The 16274-nt window shown below is 45.9% G+C and overlaps 1 protein-coding gene across 3 annotated transcripts in view; it reads left to right on the forward strand.

The window, feature by feature from the left end:
* The first annotated feature begins 323 nt into the window (after positions 1-323).
* GSG1L (GSG1 like) overlaps positions 324-16274 on the forward strand; it is a 55471-nt gene continuing 39520 nt past the window's right edge. The window contains exon 1 of one of the 3 annotated variants that reach the window (XM_050317289.1): positions 324-1230. In XM_050317289.1, coding sequence (XP_050173246.1) covers positions 930-1230 — 301 coding nt within the window. In that variant the 5' untranslated portion in view covers positions 324-929. The remainder of the gene's footprint in view (positions 1231-16274) is intronic. The other 2 variants (XM_050317288.1, XM_050317287.1) reach the window with 2 other exon arrangements.

Here is a 16274-nt window from a genome sequence, read left to right on the forward strand (position 1 = left end):
GGAGCCACTTCAACCAGAACAGCTGTGTGTGCTCTGTCTGGAAATTAAAGGCTGAGAAAGGGGCTCCACTTGGTATCGTGGAAGATGTGGGTTTCACTCATCACACACTCAAATCTAAATTCCTCCAGGGCTTTTCTGAGTGCCAGAGCAAGCCCCTGAAGAGAGAGATTTACACCAGTGTGCTGATGCCAGAATCAAACCCCAGATTTACTACTCGCTAGCTCAGAGCAGAAATGCTAAAGTACCACTCGATCCCTCCTCCTCCTCCTCCTCCTCCTGGACGAATCTCTATCCTCTGGTGTATGAAAAATGCATTTCACCGCTCCACATAATAATTCTTGTTGGGACTGAGCCGTGACGCCTCCCCCCAGTCCGGCCGAGCCGCCCGTGTGCTGCAGTGGTCGCCGAGGTCTGCCGAGGACGGTGGCGGCGGCAGCAGCAGCAGCACCAGCAGCTGTCCCTGTCCCTGCCGCCCGCTGAGTTCTCCTGCCCATCCTACGGGAGCGGAGGACAGCGAGTCTCGCAGCCTGCAGGTGTCTCCCGGCGGAGGAGGCTGCGGAGCCCCTTGGGATCATGTGTGGTACCCGAGCAGATGTTCACTTGCTCCTGGTGCTCTGTGCGAGGCAGACCCTCTGCGATCCCCTCAGCGCTCTGAAGCTCCCCGGCTCCGAGAGGACGGCCACGCTCCCGCTCCTGCAGCTGCTCCTTTAACGTACAAAGGCAGGATTTCAAGTGAAGGGAAGAATGGGAGTCTGGCTGCAGCGTTTCCTTCACCGCTACAACAGCAGACTGGAAGAAGCTGAGAGTTTTGGTGCCTGGACAACTGGATTCTGAATCGTGAGAGGCTTTGAAACCCCCCCCTCTCCCAAATAAAACAAACCCCTTTGACTTCTTCTCTCAGCAGGAGGGGGAGGGAGGGCGGATTTACCATGAAGACAAATCGAAGATGCAGAGCCCTGCTAGCAGTGAGTCTGAATCTGATGGCTCTCCTCTTCTCTACAACAGCTTTTATCACGACCCACTGGTGTGAGGGCACACAGAGGGTCCCCAAGCCGAGCTGTGGGAAAGAGAAGAAGACAAACTGCCTCAACTACGGCGGGAATGAGACTGCAAATGAGACGAACCAGAATGTGGTTCATTACAGCTGGGAGACGGGAGATGACCGCTTCCTTTTCAGGTATTTCCACACCGGGATCTGGTACTCCTGTGAGGAAAATATCAATGCTGCTGGTAAGTATAAAACAACTTCCTTGCAGCTTGTGTAGCTCTGTGTTTGCCTCAGTGCGATAAACACACAGGCTGTTCTGTGCTGTGTCTCAGAGCAGATTCGCCCTGCAGAGAGAGAGACAGGCAGGATTTTAACAGTTCTTTGTTGAAAAGCAACCTGTTTCCAGCGAGAGCAAGGATTTTGCTTGTTTACCTGCTGGCTGGTGCAGGGTCTGTACCCTCCAGCCCGCTGAGCCCCTGAGCATCTGTGTGTGCTCCCCTCACGGGCACTGCAGCCGGGGACTGGCCAGCGCTTCCCTTCCAGCTGCTCCATGGAGCGCACAGAAGGCAGCGCCCGGGAGTTCTTAAGGGGGTTCTGACATCTAATCGCCCCGAGGACAGTGGTCTGAATGGCAGCGAAAGCACAGAGGTCACAGTTTTTATCGCGCTGTAGCCTAGACTGCCTCTTTCCTGGTATCCCTGAAGGAGGTGACCACCCGCAAGCCCTCCCTGGACGGTGTGTTTATTGAAGTAGAGAAATGGCAGTTAAAGGGCACAACTGGGCACAAGAAAGCTTCTTTCTGTTCCCTGCTCAGCCGTTTTCTTACTGAGAACCACTCAAAAAGATATATCTCCAGCTTATCAGTGCATTTATTTGCTCTGCTGTACTCTGGCACTTACCAAGAAATAAAACACTGGAGGGTGGATGGCAGGCATGGGACCCATGTAAGTCTCAGCAGATGCAAACTGACAGTCCCTACACCCAGAGCCATTTGGTAGAGCAAACATCCAAACTCTGCTTCAGAAAGAGCTCTTTTCTAGATTATGTGACTGAAAAATAAAGTTTACAAATGGGACATAGTATGAGACAATGGATTGTGGATACTGGTTCCTTGCTGGGCTGTCCCCATCCTATCCTGCCATTGCCCAAGGAGTAGACTGGGGAGCTGGTCCTTCACCACTGCTGGGAGAGGGGAACAGTTAATATCCTACATCTCAGAGGACACAGCCTCTCTGGTGATGGGAAGTTTATGAGATCCTGGTAAAACTGCTCTGTAGGGATATACTACAAAGTGGGGCAAATTTGGGGAGGTGCTCACAGCCCACTCCATCCCACAGGGCTGGGTATTACATATTCTCCCTGGTATTTCTGAGGGTAGTGCTTCAAGAATTAGCTGGTCATTAAATCTCAATTTAATATAAGAAAAGGAAAGTTCATGAACTCCAGCCCTGAGTCTGTAAACAAACAGCTCCATGCTGAAATGAGGGCAGCAAAGCAACCCTCTTGATGTTAGAAAAACCCAAACAACCAAACAACACAAGCAAAGGATGATTTATCTTACTTATTTGGGAATCAACTTAGGCCACAGCAGCATGAGTGAGCAGCTTAAGACTCTCTGGCTTTTTGAGCATCTTAGCTGGGATTGGCACAATCAAGCATGCCCATACTTCTAGCAGATATTGAAATCTTTCCAAGTCAAGATGCATGTGTGAGATAAGTTGTAACTGTGTGACTCTAGCCCACTCAGAAAAGTGAGTTATCTGTGGGAGAAGAGAAATACAGTGATCTATTCTGTACTGGGTAAACAAAGCTGTGCTGGAGTGGGTGATTTCAGGAGAGAGCTGGAAGCCAGCTTTAGAAAGTTATGTTGAAAGCAGGAGAGAAGGGGTTGTTTCTCCCTCCCCACACCACCACAGCAGCCATATGTGTGTCTCCTCTTATTTGAAACACTAACTTGGAGGAAAGTACTCTTGAGTTAGAAGCCCAGGAGGGACAAACCTTAGCAAATAATCCAGACAGGCACAGGGATATATTGCCTTAGACAGACAGCTGCCTCATTCAGATTTACCACATTATTTTTCTGGTAAGAACAGGAACAATGTAATGGACACGAGTCTAAATTTGTCCCTAACAGCATCAACATAAAATAACTGACAGGTTTTCATTCAGAGTTACAGGTTTGTAATACCAGACTGTCAGGATGTTGTCATGGCCTTTTGCAGCCTGACTGGTGATCATTTTATCTGAGGCACCACCCAGCCCCAATCCAACAGCACAGTGGTCATGCTTGTATGTAGAGGCACCCCACTCAATACATCTGTCCATCTCATGGGCTCATCACACCATCCACAGCACCCTTATTGACCCCAGTGCTGCAGGTATCACAAGTTGTACAGTCACCAGGTGTGTATTAAATACTATTACTTATATTAAATAGTAGTGTATTTAATTAGCCAAAATCCCCAGCTTGAATGCACTGTACACTGTCAGTAGCATCTTTCTTAGAGCTTTACCCAAAGCAAACTGAGAGTGACGGCACCAGCAGCCTTCCTCCAGGCAAAGTCCTTTCAGCAGTCACTCACAGCCTCACACCTCTGTCAGCAGAACATATGGCCACAGTCTATGGTCAGCACCATTCCCACAGCTCCCATCCTATCCCTGGTTCCTCACTGACTCACTCATGTCTGTAGTTGAGCAACGTGAACCCCACCAGGCACACGTGAATGCCAGTAACTCTCCCTGTGATGGTGATGCTGTCAAAACTATCCAGAGCCTCCAAACTTTCCCAGCTGTGAGCCACGTTCTTCATCCAGCCACCAGGCTTTTGGTTTCTCTCTCCCTCCAGTCACACCATCAAAACTTTCTGCTTCCTGCACTGGCGCAGCTGCAACACAGCAGATCTTGTAGTGCCAACAACAACAGGAGCAGTTCCCAGCAGGTTGATGCTGCAGGAACTCCAGGAACAGGACTCCAGGGCTTCCAGTTGGCTGGAGGGGCTAGGACTCAGTCACACCTTAAAATGACATTTAAGCTGCAAGCAAACCAATTTTTGAGTGTCTTCTCCTTCCCCTTGTTTATCATCTGCAATGTGCATTTAGATTCCAGAGGCTGAGGTGCAAACAGCATGTCATCCACTTTGTGCAGAGCCCAGCGGAGCGTGCCTTCCTCTTGTTACCAGTTTCTAGTTTCCACTGACAGCTCTAACAGAGATTGAATGCTGTGATTATTTCTGAAATAATTTGTGAATCTAGAGCTTATTTTTACCCAGCATGTCTAGGACAGCTAAAGAATTCAAAAAGCATTTAGTACCTGAGAAATGTAATTGTGAATCTCCTCTGGGAATAGGGGACTGGAGCATTCATATTTCATTGGTGGGGGAGTCCTGTAATTATTTAGCACAATTTCTGACTCAAAGTATGCTGAATCCATGTCTACTGAAAAGAGGACAAGGCTTCCCCTTTCAGAGTGAGTTTAGTGCTTTGGATGCCACACAGATGGAGGTACCTTCTGTAGGAGAAACGCATCTAAGCTCGGAGCACATCCTACAAGCTCTGCTGGTCATGAGCCCTGTTCTGCCCTCACACGCTGCACCTGGGGCCTCCTCCTGGCTGTGAATTCCTTGGCCATGGCCAGATGTGTCAGAGCCAAGCTCACTATCATTTAATTTCTTTTTGAGTGTGACTTTGGGTGTGTATCTCACTGCACCCCTGCGGTCTGGGGCTGTGCTTGGGCAGGGCAGGGCACCTCACGGGATCCCAGACCAGTGATGTGCCAACAGCAGCAGTGCTGAACCAGTTGGTAGATTCCATGACTCAAGAACACACATGCCATGAAAAAATTACCTCATGAAGTAGGTAAGGTGGTATATGGTATCCTAGGAGGTAGAGGATTTGGAGAGCTGGGAAGCAATAACAAGTCAGATAGTTTTGCTCAATAATGTGTTTGCTATGGTGTTTGTAGAAAAAAAAACATGAACTCAGATCTTTATTTAGTTGCCAATGAACAGACAATCTCAGTATTAACACACACAACTAAGGGGGAAAGCAGCTGCCTAGTTGCCTTTCAAGAGCATTAATCATTAAACAAACAGCCTTTCCATCATGCTCTCATACTCCATAGCAGTCAGGAGAGCAGGAATGGGTATGTGTGGCTTGTTTTGTGGTTTTGGATTGATTTTTGAGGGCAAAGGAGCCTCTAGCTCTTTGTATGCTCTATGCCAAATATTCCTTAGCACTCTTGAAGGAGTAAATGGCAGATAATGGAATTTAGATGGTAGGTAAGGATGCATCAAAATGAGCCATAATTATGGACATTCAGTGCACCTTGAGAAGGAAGCAGAGAAGGAGAGAGGGTATCCTGCAGAAATGAGTAAATCTGTGACATATAAAGACCAGAACTCGCCATACCCTTTCGCAGCTCCAGAGGAGTTCTGCATCACCTGCTCCCCCAGCCCCCTGTGATAATAAGCATATCACAGTGATTCACTGCAGGTGGCTGTCCAGAGAGGGACCAGGAGAAGCACCTTGTGAGTGTATAATTAAAAGCAAGAGGAATTGGCAATTCTTGCTGGATTATGAGAAATACAATATAATTGGCATGACTGAAACCTGGCAGGTTTATTCGCATGACTGGAATGTAAAAATTGCTGGTTCTAAATTGTTAGGAAGGAAAGAGTGGTAAAAGGAATTGAGGAGGTAGAGCTCTATATTAAAGATAAAATTTCCAGCACTGGAGGAACTGAACCCAGGGGGCTTGGATAATCTCCATCTGAGGATGTTGAAATAATTGGTACATGAAAATGCAGGTTTAATCGAAAGATTCTGTACATCACTGTATTTAAAGAAGATTGGAAAAAAAGTGATACAGGCCACTTGACCCAGGAAACTTAGGACAGTTTTCAGGTAGAACACTTAGTGCATGGCAACAAATGGGTTTTATCAAAGGTAGGGCTTTATTGAAGGTAAATCTTTTAACAAGATGAATCACTTCTTAGACCCAGTCTCTGTGGATTTGCAAAAAAACGTTTGATGGAATGTCCCACTGAAAATTCTTTACAGGAGAGCTACAAAGAGTGGAGGGGATGGTAAGAACATGGTGATGGGTGCAGGGATGCTTCCACACCGGGGAGTGCTAAACTGCCTGAGCCACTTCAGGCTGGCAGGTACAGAGAGATTGTGATATTGGAGGGGATCAAGTGAGAATGGCAGAGATCAGGCAAGACATATCGTTGATGCTTCCGTGATTTAAGAACAAAAAGGCATAACAGATAAAAATAAATACTCCTTCCTGCAGAGTTCCCTGCCAGGGAATGTTGTGAAGGGCAAAACTGGGGATTGCATAGACCCAGGGAGGAAACATCCATTTCTGTTACTAACATGATGATTTGAGAACAACCCATGACTGGGAAGTCCCCAAACCATTGATGCAGTATGGTAAGATAAGGGGAATATATGAGCAGAACCACCCTATGCCCACCCCTTTCTTCTTCCCTAAATGTCTATCACTGGAGATGATACAAAGACATTGAAGCAAGCAGACCTTTTGCTTGAATCTGTGTTGCAGACTTGATTTTATTTATTATGATGGGGGTAAATAGATTGTAAATTGACTAAAGAACAGTCTTCCAAAGAAGTTGTGGCAAGTAACACAAAAAGGGGGACTATATTTCTAGTCGTCCTGAAATTTGGAGTTGGGTCTGATTCTGTTATTGCTGAGATTTGCAGTCTAGGAAAAAATTAACTAGGGGTACAATTTGTGTCACCTAAAAAAAATAAAGGCAAGATGAATCCTACAGCAATCCCATGGACATCAGCAAATGTAGGTATGTGTGCCTAAAGTGATGAACATCATCATTAGAGCTCAGTGGTAAGCACTTCTTGGGGAGATTACATTGCTCCTCCTATGGGATGAACTGAGCCCTCGGATTATGTGTTTTCCTCATTGGCCAAAGAGGAATCTGTGTAAGACTTTGCAATTCCTAACACAGAAGCCTTAATTTGAAGAGAATAATCCTACTTTGAACGTGTTTCTTACGTACGCTGTGACACAAAATCTGGGAACATTGGCATTACAGAGCAGAGATTTTTTTTTTTTCTGCCTAACTGAAAATGGTCTGATAGAGTTGTAAGAACAGTATTACATTTTAAAGAAGGTTAAAAGCACCAGATGCTAAGGCATAAAGCTCTGTGAGGTCACAGGTAGTTACTAATTGCAGGGAACAGCAAGTACCAAGTTGGGGGCCAGTATTTGTCTGTGGGGTGACTGTGAGCTGCCAAGTGCTGCCATATAAAGGGAAGATGTTATTCCAGGGAAAAATCAGCACCACAGTGCAAGGCACAGGTGACACCTGTGCCTTTTGTTAATGCCACATTAGGGTGGGAAAAAGCGAGAGGTGAAATAGATGCAGAGAGGGATTTCTGAGGTAGTTAAGGAAAATAAGATCTCCTTCAAGAAAAGAAAACTGGTCCTCTTCAGTATAGCAGATTGAAGAGCTAGAGGGAATGTGGTGATACCTTATATATAGATGGAAAGAGAAAATAATATGACTTAAGTAACTTCTCAATGGGGGGGAAAAAAGGGTGAAAATCCAAGGATGGGGTTCCTAGAGAGCGTCTCTAGACCTCACCTCCACAGAGGGCAGTGTGAGCAAAGGAAATCCATGGGCTGAAATGGGTGCTTCTAAAGTCACAGGAAGAACTGCAGGTGAGAAGAGGAATGTTCCTGGCATGAGGGAGCTTGGAGCAAGTCCTGCATAGCTGATTTGTTGGTGTCTTAAGGAGGTCTGAAAGGAGGAGTCTTGCCTGGCCTGCCCGGCTCACGCCGTGTCCGTGTTCTGCTCCAGGGTGGCTGCTGGTCACCAGTGGGAGCCAGGAGAAAAATAGCTGCTGGCTTGATTCATGTCACACTTCCTGGAGGGTTTTATGCCTCCTCTAAAGCATCAGAAATTGGCTACAGGTGGAGGCAGTGTGTGAGGAGGCTGCTTTGCTGCCGCTGACATTATTACAGCTTCAGTATCTAATTGGTATGGCTGCTCATGCACTGAACATTAAACTGATGATCTAATTTGGGATCAGAAGGGAATTCTCCCTCGGGCTAGATAACAGGGAGAGTAACAAAATTTTGCCTTCCTTTACAGCATGGGGAAGGATCCATTTCAGAAAAGCACTTGTGGACTCCTCCTGACAAATCCCTGGTATTTTGCTTTCAGGACAAGATAGGCCAGGCCATAGGAATTTACAGATTTATTCATGTTCCTCACCATGACTCTTGCTCTCTTCCCGTGGTACATGATTTCTGTGGTGGTGATTGCTTTATGGTAGACATTCAGGTTTTTATAGGATGTTGGGGATATTTTGTGTCTGTGGTGCTCTGGGAGTTTTGGATTTTAGGTCCTCCTGATCCTGCTAGACAGACTGGCTGTATGAACATCCATCATACATAAATTGTGGATATAAAGTCCCTGCAGGCTGAGCCTCATAACAGAGCAAAGTAAGGGACCAGGCAGCTAACTGCTCCTTATTTGATATGTTGCTCTACCTCACAAGCAAGCACTGTGTTGTTTTCTCTTTGGATGTGTCTGTGCTCAGCCATTTAACCCAGTAGCCTTAAAAAAAGCATCTGAGGAGTTCTGTTAGTTCCTTGTAAATGGAATAAACTTCAAAGTGCTGGAAGACTAACACATTTCAGATTTCAAAGACAACTGAGATGCCTTACCCCAGTGTCAGTGCAAAATATGAACAGTTGCATTCAGAGCTATGGAAATAAATACAGGGTGGACTATCAATCATCGTGGTATTCCCATGGTTTTTAAATTACACCAGACTCAATCCTGATTTTAAAACTTTCCTCATATGGATTTGGAAGATCTGGCTTAATGACAGATCTCAAAATGGGGATGTATAGGTTGTTGTGGTTTAACCCCAGCTGGCAATCAAGTACTGCTCAGCCCCTCGCTCACTGCGATGGGGAGGAGAAACAGAAAAAGGTAAAACCGGTGGGTTGAGATAGGAACAGTTTAATACTTGAAATAAAGTAAAATATAACAACAACAAAAAAATAATAAATATAGAGCAAAGAGAGAGAGGACTAAAACCCAAGAAAAAAGTGATGCACAGTATGGTTGCTCACTAATGCCTATCCCATCCCAAAGTAGTGTTTGGGAGCTCCCAGCAAACTCTCCCCAATTTATATACTGAGCATGACACTTTATAGTGTGGAATATCCCATTGGCCAGTTTGGATCAGCTGTCCTGGCCATGCTCCCTCATGGCTTTTTGTTCACCTCCTCTCTGGCAGAGCACAAGACACTGAAAAGTCCTTGATTAGGGTAAGCACTGCTCAGCAACAACCAAAGCATCAGTGGGTCATCAGCTGTTTTCATCCTGAATCCAAAACACAGCCCTGTTCCAAATGCTAGGAAGAAAATTCACTCTATCCCAACCAAAACCAGGACACCAGGGAATAGGGCTGCTTCTACCAGGATCCCCTGTTAGTCACAAATTGATGTACAAGTGCTCTTGTTGCTAAACAAAATGGGACTGTAAATCTTCGCTGCTCTATCTTAGAAATGACTACAGAAGAGAGTGAGTAATAAGAAGCAGATGTTATTACTATGGAATGACATGGCTTGTAGAAGAGTCACAGGCAAACCAAATTCACTTTAATGTGTTCCACCTTCCATTTGGCACCATTTGGTGGGAAAAGGGACTCAGACCATGTTTACAAATCATTCCACCACATTTAAACTCACTAGAGTTGGAGTGACCAAAAACCACGTCACGCTGTCATTCAGCCTGATTTCACTGTGCATCACCTGGGCAGACAAAAAACACTACAAGAGAATTTGTTGCAAAGTTATCAGGTAGAAGCTTGGAAATAAGGTTCACAAGAGGAAACACAAGCACGAGTTTTTTTCACTTGATTTTAAAAACTGGGGATTCATTTGCAGTGTGCTGCTGTTCACTTCCTTTAGAAGTCGTGGAGCAAAGGTTGAAGTTACCTCAGTTTCCATACTCCAGGTCAGGAGCACTTGCCTGGAAAAACAGGACACCTCAAACCAAAAAAGCAACTGAGCATCTTGGGTGGGAAAGGTGGGATAAGTTTCTGGAGTTCACTTTGAAACAGGCAGCCTAAATTGCAATGGGGAAGAGGAACGGAGAGCAGATAGATGGGCAGAACAGGGAGAAATACTGTTATGGTGTTAACTAAGGAGAAGAAATACAGGTTGATGTAGTACAGGCTCTGACATTCAAGGTCCCCTCCCCTCCAGAAATCCCTTCCCCTCTTCGCTACGGTCACTTGCACATCTTTCAAGCTGCAGGCTGAGGATTCGTGTTGACAGCATTGTGTCCTGCCATGAGAGTAAGGCTCTGTCCTGGACCTCTTTCCCTTCATTTTAGCACATGTCAGCTTGTGATATCTTCATTTTCTGCAGTAATCCCACCTGTGAAAAGGAGTTTCCTTCTTTGCTGTCAGAGACTTTCACCTCTGCCTGCCCTGCCCGTGTATCTCTGCAGATAAAGCAGAGATACAGTGCAAATAATCTGGCTGGGCATTACCTGGAGAATAGCACTGGCATGGCCAAAAGAGAATCCACGTTGATCCACAGCTAATACTTGGAAGGAGTGAGAGCTATGGAACCACATTTCATCTACAATCAGGGCTTTAGGGTTTTATGGTTATTTACTCCTTTGATCATTGTTAGTCACCAGCCCGGATGGAACAGCTAAAGCCCACGGGAGACTGTGGAAGGCATGTCATACTTCACACAGTGAGGGATCTGCATCAGCTGCATCCTCTGTGAAGAGCATAATTTTTAGTCTTTTACAGTTTTCTGGGCAACTCTGTAGTCCCACGGACAGTGAATTGCCCATAACTAGTTTGTTTTGGCATATTTACATTCCCACGGAGTCAGCACAGTGTGGCAGATGGTCACCTCTGAGAGGAACAGGTGAAACCCTCCCCTTCCCACTCCATGGCTTGAAATGCTTCAAGCAACCCAGAGTTCTGTCTGCTTTGATGCTTTCCAGATTATGAAGTCGGCTCTAATTTGACACCAGAGTCATTGAAAACCTCTCTCAGCACTATTGTTTCCTCAGTTCTTCCAGTCATTTAGAAATCTCAACTATTTTGCAGCTCTCCAAATGATAGATGTGTGTACACATCCACCGGGTCTTACCGAGATAATCAGCTGAATCTTGTGACTTGGCTGTGTTTCAATTAGACATGATTTGAGAGCAGCCTGTGGAGATGTTTGCTTTCAGATACTGTGCAAGATTTTTCACATCAAGGAGAGTTTCAGCGTGGAAAATGCTGTTGCCATGGCACATAGTGCCAGGCAGCACCAACCCCTGGGCATTCCCAGCTCTGCCCACACCCACTGCTCTGAGCAGCTCTGCACTGCTCCCACCAACCAAGGGGGAACCCCACTGTGTGGATGGGACCTTTCTGATGGAAGCATCACCAATACTGGTGATTTTTTTTTTTTTTTTTTGAGGGGAAAAGCACACCTGAAACGGAAAAGTGGGAAGCTTTAAGCTTTTCCAGTTTTAAAGGTAGGAAGTTTTCAGAGCTTGGGTTTGCTGAAAGAGGACAGCAGTACAGCATTCAGATCTAAAAACAAACTCAAAAGTAAAACAGATTGTGAGTAAACTCGGCCTGAGAAATGGAACAAATTCTCATGTTATTTAGAAGTAGCAGAAATGTTGATGGCAGTAGCAGTGAATGGCAGGTGCCAGAGGGAGAGAAAACAATTGTCTGCATCATTCAAGACATATTTTAGCTCAGCTCTGTATGAACTTGTTTATTTTCCAGAGGAAAATATCACTCCAGCAAAATCAAGAGGGTTAACTGGAAAAATGTTGATTTTGCAGAGTAACACTCGATTTTTCATTAGAAAACAATTCAGTTAAATGCTCTGTCTGGGATCACTTTAATCAAAGTTGGAGTATTTCAGTTGTTAATTAACCTGATAACTCACTTTGAGTGAGCCCATTAACCTGTATTTTCCCTAATGTAGTACTTTTTTTCACTGGAGTTGTGTTGGAGTCCTCAGCCTCGTCTAGGCTGGGATCCCTTGTGGGTTATAGCTTTTTTTAGACAAATACAATGATTTTACTCTCAGTAGATGATGTGGGATCTCATCAGTAACACATGACTCCAGATATAATTGGAGAGATAAAGATTTGTTAGGGCCTGTTGGGAAAAAAAAGGGGACCTTGTCTGTCACAGGCTGTGAGCCAGGGTGTTACTAAAAGGAAATGTTGTTTAAATGAAACATAATCATTTAAATTTCCATCAGAAATGTACTTTTGAACTCGTAAAATTTTATGCAGAGTAAGTGAATACAGACAGCTTTTTCTTTTTTTTTTTTTTTTTTTTTCTTTTTTTTTTTTTTGTGAGATGAAAAGCAGAATTATAACAGAGTTCAGTCAGAGCTACCGGATTTCTTTTAAGTCAAATTATTTAACTAGAATATTTTCAAACCGTGTCATCGGAAGACATACAAAGTAGGATTTCTCAGAGTTGTTTTTATTTTGCTGCTCTGGTTATTAATGAGCCATTTATCCCTGGCTCAGAGAAGAAAGAACTCAGGAATGTAGGACCAATAAGTGTGATCCAGGGCATCAACTGCTGGTCCTTGCTATGGCAACAGCCACGTTAGAAACAGAATGTTGTCTTCAAGGCAAAGCTTTTTAAGGTGGTTTTTTCTTTCCTCTTCCCAATTTCCAGTCTAAACCACCAGGTTCCTGAGGTGTCCTCTGGCCAAATCCAGCCCCCTTTGGGTACTGTGGGGGCCTGAAGTTAGGAGCAATCAAACCACGTATTTTAGGTGGAAAAAAGAGTGGAACACACATGGGTCTCACAAAGGCTTGAAGTCAGAGAGATTCCAGTGAGCACGTTGAGCTTGGGTGTACATCTGTGTGCTGGAGCTCAGACCCAACCTCTGTGCACCTCGACCTGCCCTTCAGCTGCCCTGTGTAGCTCTCCAAGTGCTCCCTGGTGTCTTCCAGAGGCCCACAGAGGAATGCCAGCCTGCAATCCATGCTGGAAGCTGCAGCCAGGCACCCCTGATCTGCAGTGTGGCTGTGCCCACAAGGTGTGCAGAGCAGAGCAGGGAAGGCAGCCCAGAGATGCACCACACCATGAGACCTGGTGGCTCTGTGGGACCCGTTTGTCTCAGTTTTCTGGCAGGATTGAACCTGGGGGATTTGGAAAAGCCAATTCTCCTGGTTAGGTTTTGCTTTCAAATTTCTGTTTGGAGCAGGGAGGGACAGCTGTCTCTGGACTCTGCCCAAGAAAGGCACGAGGAACAAGCATTTGCCTTCAGCAGAGTCCAGCTGTCCAAGGTGTGTGTGACACTGGAGCAGCCCCACTACCTCCACAAGCGAGAGAAAAGGAGGTGTCTGGGGACCTTCCTGAGGTGACAGGACCTCAGGAAGGTCCACCCTGTGCAGCTGCTCCCATCCCTGGAGCAGTTCTGCTCTCACCAACTCACTTCCCTGCTCCAGAGCACAGCTCTGCCAGAGCAGTGCCTGCCTTGCACACAGCCTTCCACTCCTTCCTGAAATGTTTTGATGTTGCAGACATGAGACAATTTTCCTGACAAGTACGTGCCACACACTCAGAAGGGCTGGAAGCTCTGGACTTCCCAGCATGTTGTGAGCAACAGAAAGCAATACAGAAGGATCATCTCCTTGTGCTGCCACAACTTTCTGTCTGTGTCCCTGGCACTGATGCAGTGATCAAATCCACATCTTCCTGTAGCTGTCTCATATGAACACACAGCAGCCCAAAGCTGAGCTTTCTTCAGTAGAAACTTCTGTGGAGCTGGAAAGCATTTGCACTGCAGAGCTGAGGGATCTTCCTCAGCTGCAGGGCCATGAGGTGGGAGAAGTTCCAATGAGCCTGTCTGAGGGAACACCGAATGTGCTCCTGGGAAGCTGAGCACAGGAATTTTAAGGTCCAGAGAACTTCTCCCTTGACTGTTTGCTGCTGGACCCCTCCCCACTCAGGTTAGGACTGTGTTCAAGGGGCAGGTGCACACACACACACACACACACACACGAGCAGGCATGACACTAACATGTCTGACCACACAGACTCACCAGAGACAGCTGTGCCTTTACCAACACCCACAGAAACATCATCACCCTCAGCAGCAAACTCTCTCCTCTTCCTGCTGTGCCTGAGCAGGTCTGCAGATCACTGCTGAAACACACACACCCTGTCCCACTGGAGATGCACAGGCACATCCCATGGATGGTCCCTGAGGTATTTTCATGGGCTCTGTTAGCCATACCAAGACCTCAAGGCTCTTACCCACCCTCCAGCTCAGTCTTTTCAGATGTATTTCCTTCCACCCTCTGGCTGCTTCAGTTTGAATTTCCCTGGCAAGTTACAGTTACACATAGACATGCACACATACAGGATTAGATTAATTAATTAAGGATTGAATAGAGAAAACCACAGGTAAACTTTGGACTGGTAGTACCCAGTCCTGCAGACCCCTGTGACCCATCAGCCCTTCTCAGGAAGGCCAGCAGAGACACAGCTGAGCCCATGCAGAGCCAGTCTGGATAGGAGGGAGTGTGTTTGCAAGAGCTTGCATAGATGGTGTTTCTGCCTCACCCTTTGCAAGACACAGAAGAAGCTGGTACCAAGTGCTTTGCTTATGGATCTTTAGGTGGTTGGTGAGTCCTCTCTCCTCAGCCTCCAGCAACTGAGCTCCACAGAGCTTCTCAGGCACTGTTCACAGCCCCTGCTCCGGCGTGGAAGTGGAGAATTCAAGCCAGGTCATGTCTCTTCTATATGTGAGTGAAGTGAAGGAGAGATGACTCCTTGGCTTTCCTCTCTCTCAGAATCACAGCCAGAAATCCGTGAAGGCAGGACTCTCAGAGGGATGAATCCGAGACACTCTTCTTGTTGCTGCTCTAAACAGCCTTTTCTGTATTCTCTGAAGACTCTCCAGGAGCCTGGGTAAGAGGAGAAGATGCATCTGGAAAAGGACAGCACAGCAGGATAAACTCTGCCAAGTCTAAAATTAAACTTAAGAGGGCTTAAGAGATCAGTTATACAAGATACCCAAAAATAACTTAGAATAAATCCTAAGAGGAATAGTGAAAGCACTGCTGACTTCTTCAGTTCTCAGTAAGATGCATGTCTGCATGGGGAAGTATGGATGTGGTCTATAAATACCACCAGTGGTTACCATTGAATAGGGAGGAGGGGTTTCCAGTGCTCCAACAACAGGAACAACAAAGGGAAGTGTCAGGAGCTGCTTGTGCAGTTCCTTCCAATGACCTTCAGCAGTAAGACAGGCACAATCCAGACATCACTTGCTGGAAGTGAAGTGACATCCTCCCAAGCTTCCCTGTCTCCAGTTGATTCTCAGTCTTTGTGCTATGGCTCCAAAAGGACTTTTTCTGGATGCTCCAGCATTTTCTCTCCATATTATTTAAACTAGAGGCCTCACCACAGCCATCTCTCCTGGGAGAGATGGTGTTCTGGACAAGCTGATTAGAGGGAGGATGAGGATGCACATTCCTCCCAATAGCCTGTGACCACTCTCCTCCTGTCCTGCAGTCAAGGCACCTGCAGCCAAACACTCTCATACCATCAGCTTGCTCAGTACCCACATGTCAGAAAGGCTCTGTCCCTTGCCATGTATCTGAAAGGCACCACGTCCCTCCATGCTCTTTCTTCTCCTTCTGTTGCTCAGAACATACTGGGAAGTCCAGAACTTCCAGCCCTTCCAAGTGTGTGGCACGTACTTGTCAGGAAAATTGCCTCGTGTCTGCAACATCAAAACATTTCAGCTCTCAGAACAGCCTGTGCAGTTCCTGTAGTAGCAAATGCCATTTTCCTTTGCCTATGTTGGGATAACATGCTGGACAGTCAGGTATTTGTTAAAATTTTCAAGTAATGTGACTTTGGATTCACTGCAATCACAGGTGAGAGATGATCAATGCTAGCCAGTTAGCTTGAAGTCGGGTTAGAATAAAATTTTCTTAAGAATAACAGCTTACATCTAGGGGGGAAAAAATGGAGAAGAAGAAAAAGAAAAAAACCCAACCACAGCACAAAACCAGACCCAAACCACAGATCCATATGGCTAGAATGAAAAATCCTGCTTAATCTGCTTGTATCAAGTCCAAATCTGAAGGTCACTCTCCCTGTATTCCCTTGATTTTATGTCAATGCACTCCTGAAACACCTCATGCCCTAAAACTCTGAGGCTCTGGGTGAGCATGTTTCTTACTTACAGCAGTCTCTTTTATAATCCAACT

This window comes from Myiozetetes cayanensis, unplaced genomic scaffold (assembly GCF_022539395.1).
Source record: "Myiozetetes cayanensis isolate MyiCay16 unplaced genomic scaffold, myiCay2020 scf20-37, whole genome shotgun sequence".
In the NCBI taxonomy this organism is placed as follows: domain Eukaryota; kingdom Metazoa; phylum Chordata; class Aves; order Passeriformes; family Tyrannidae; genus Myiozetetes; species Myiozetetes cayanensis.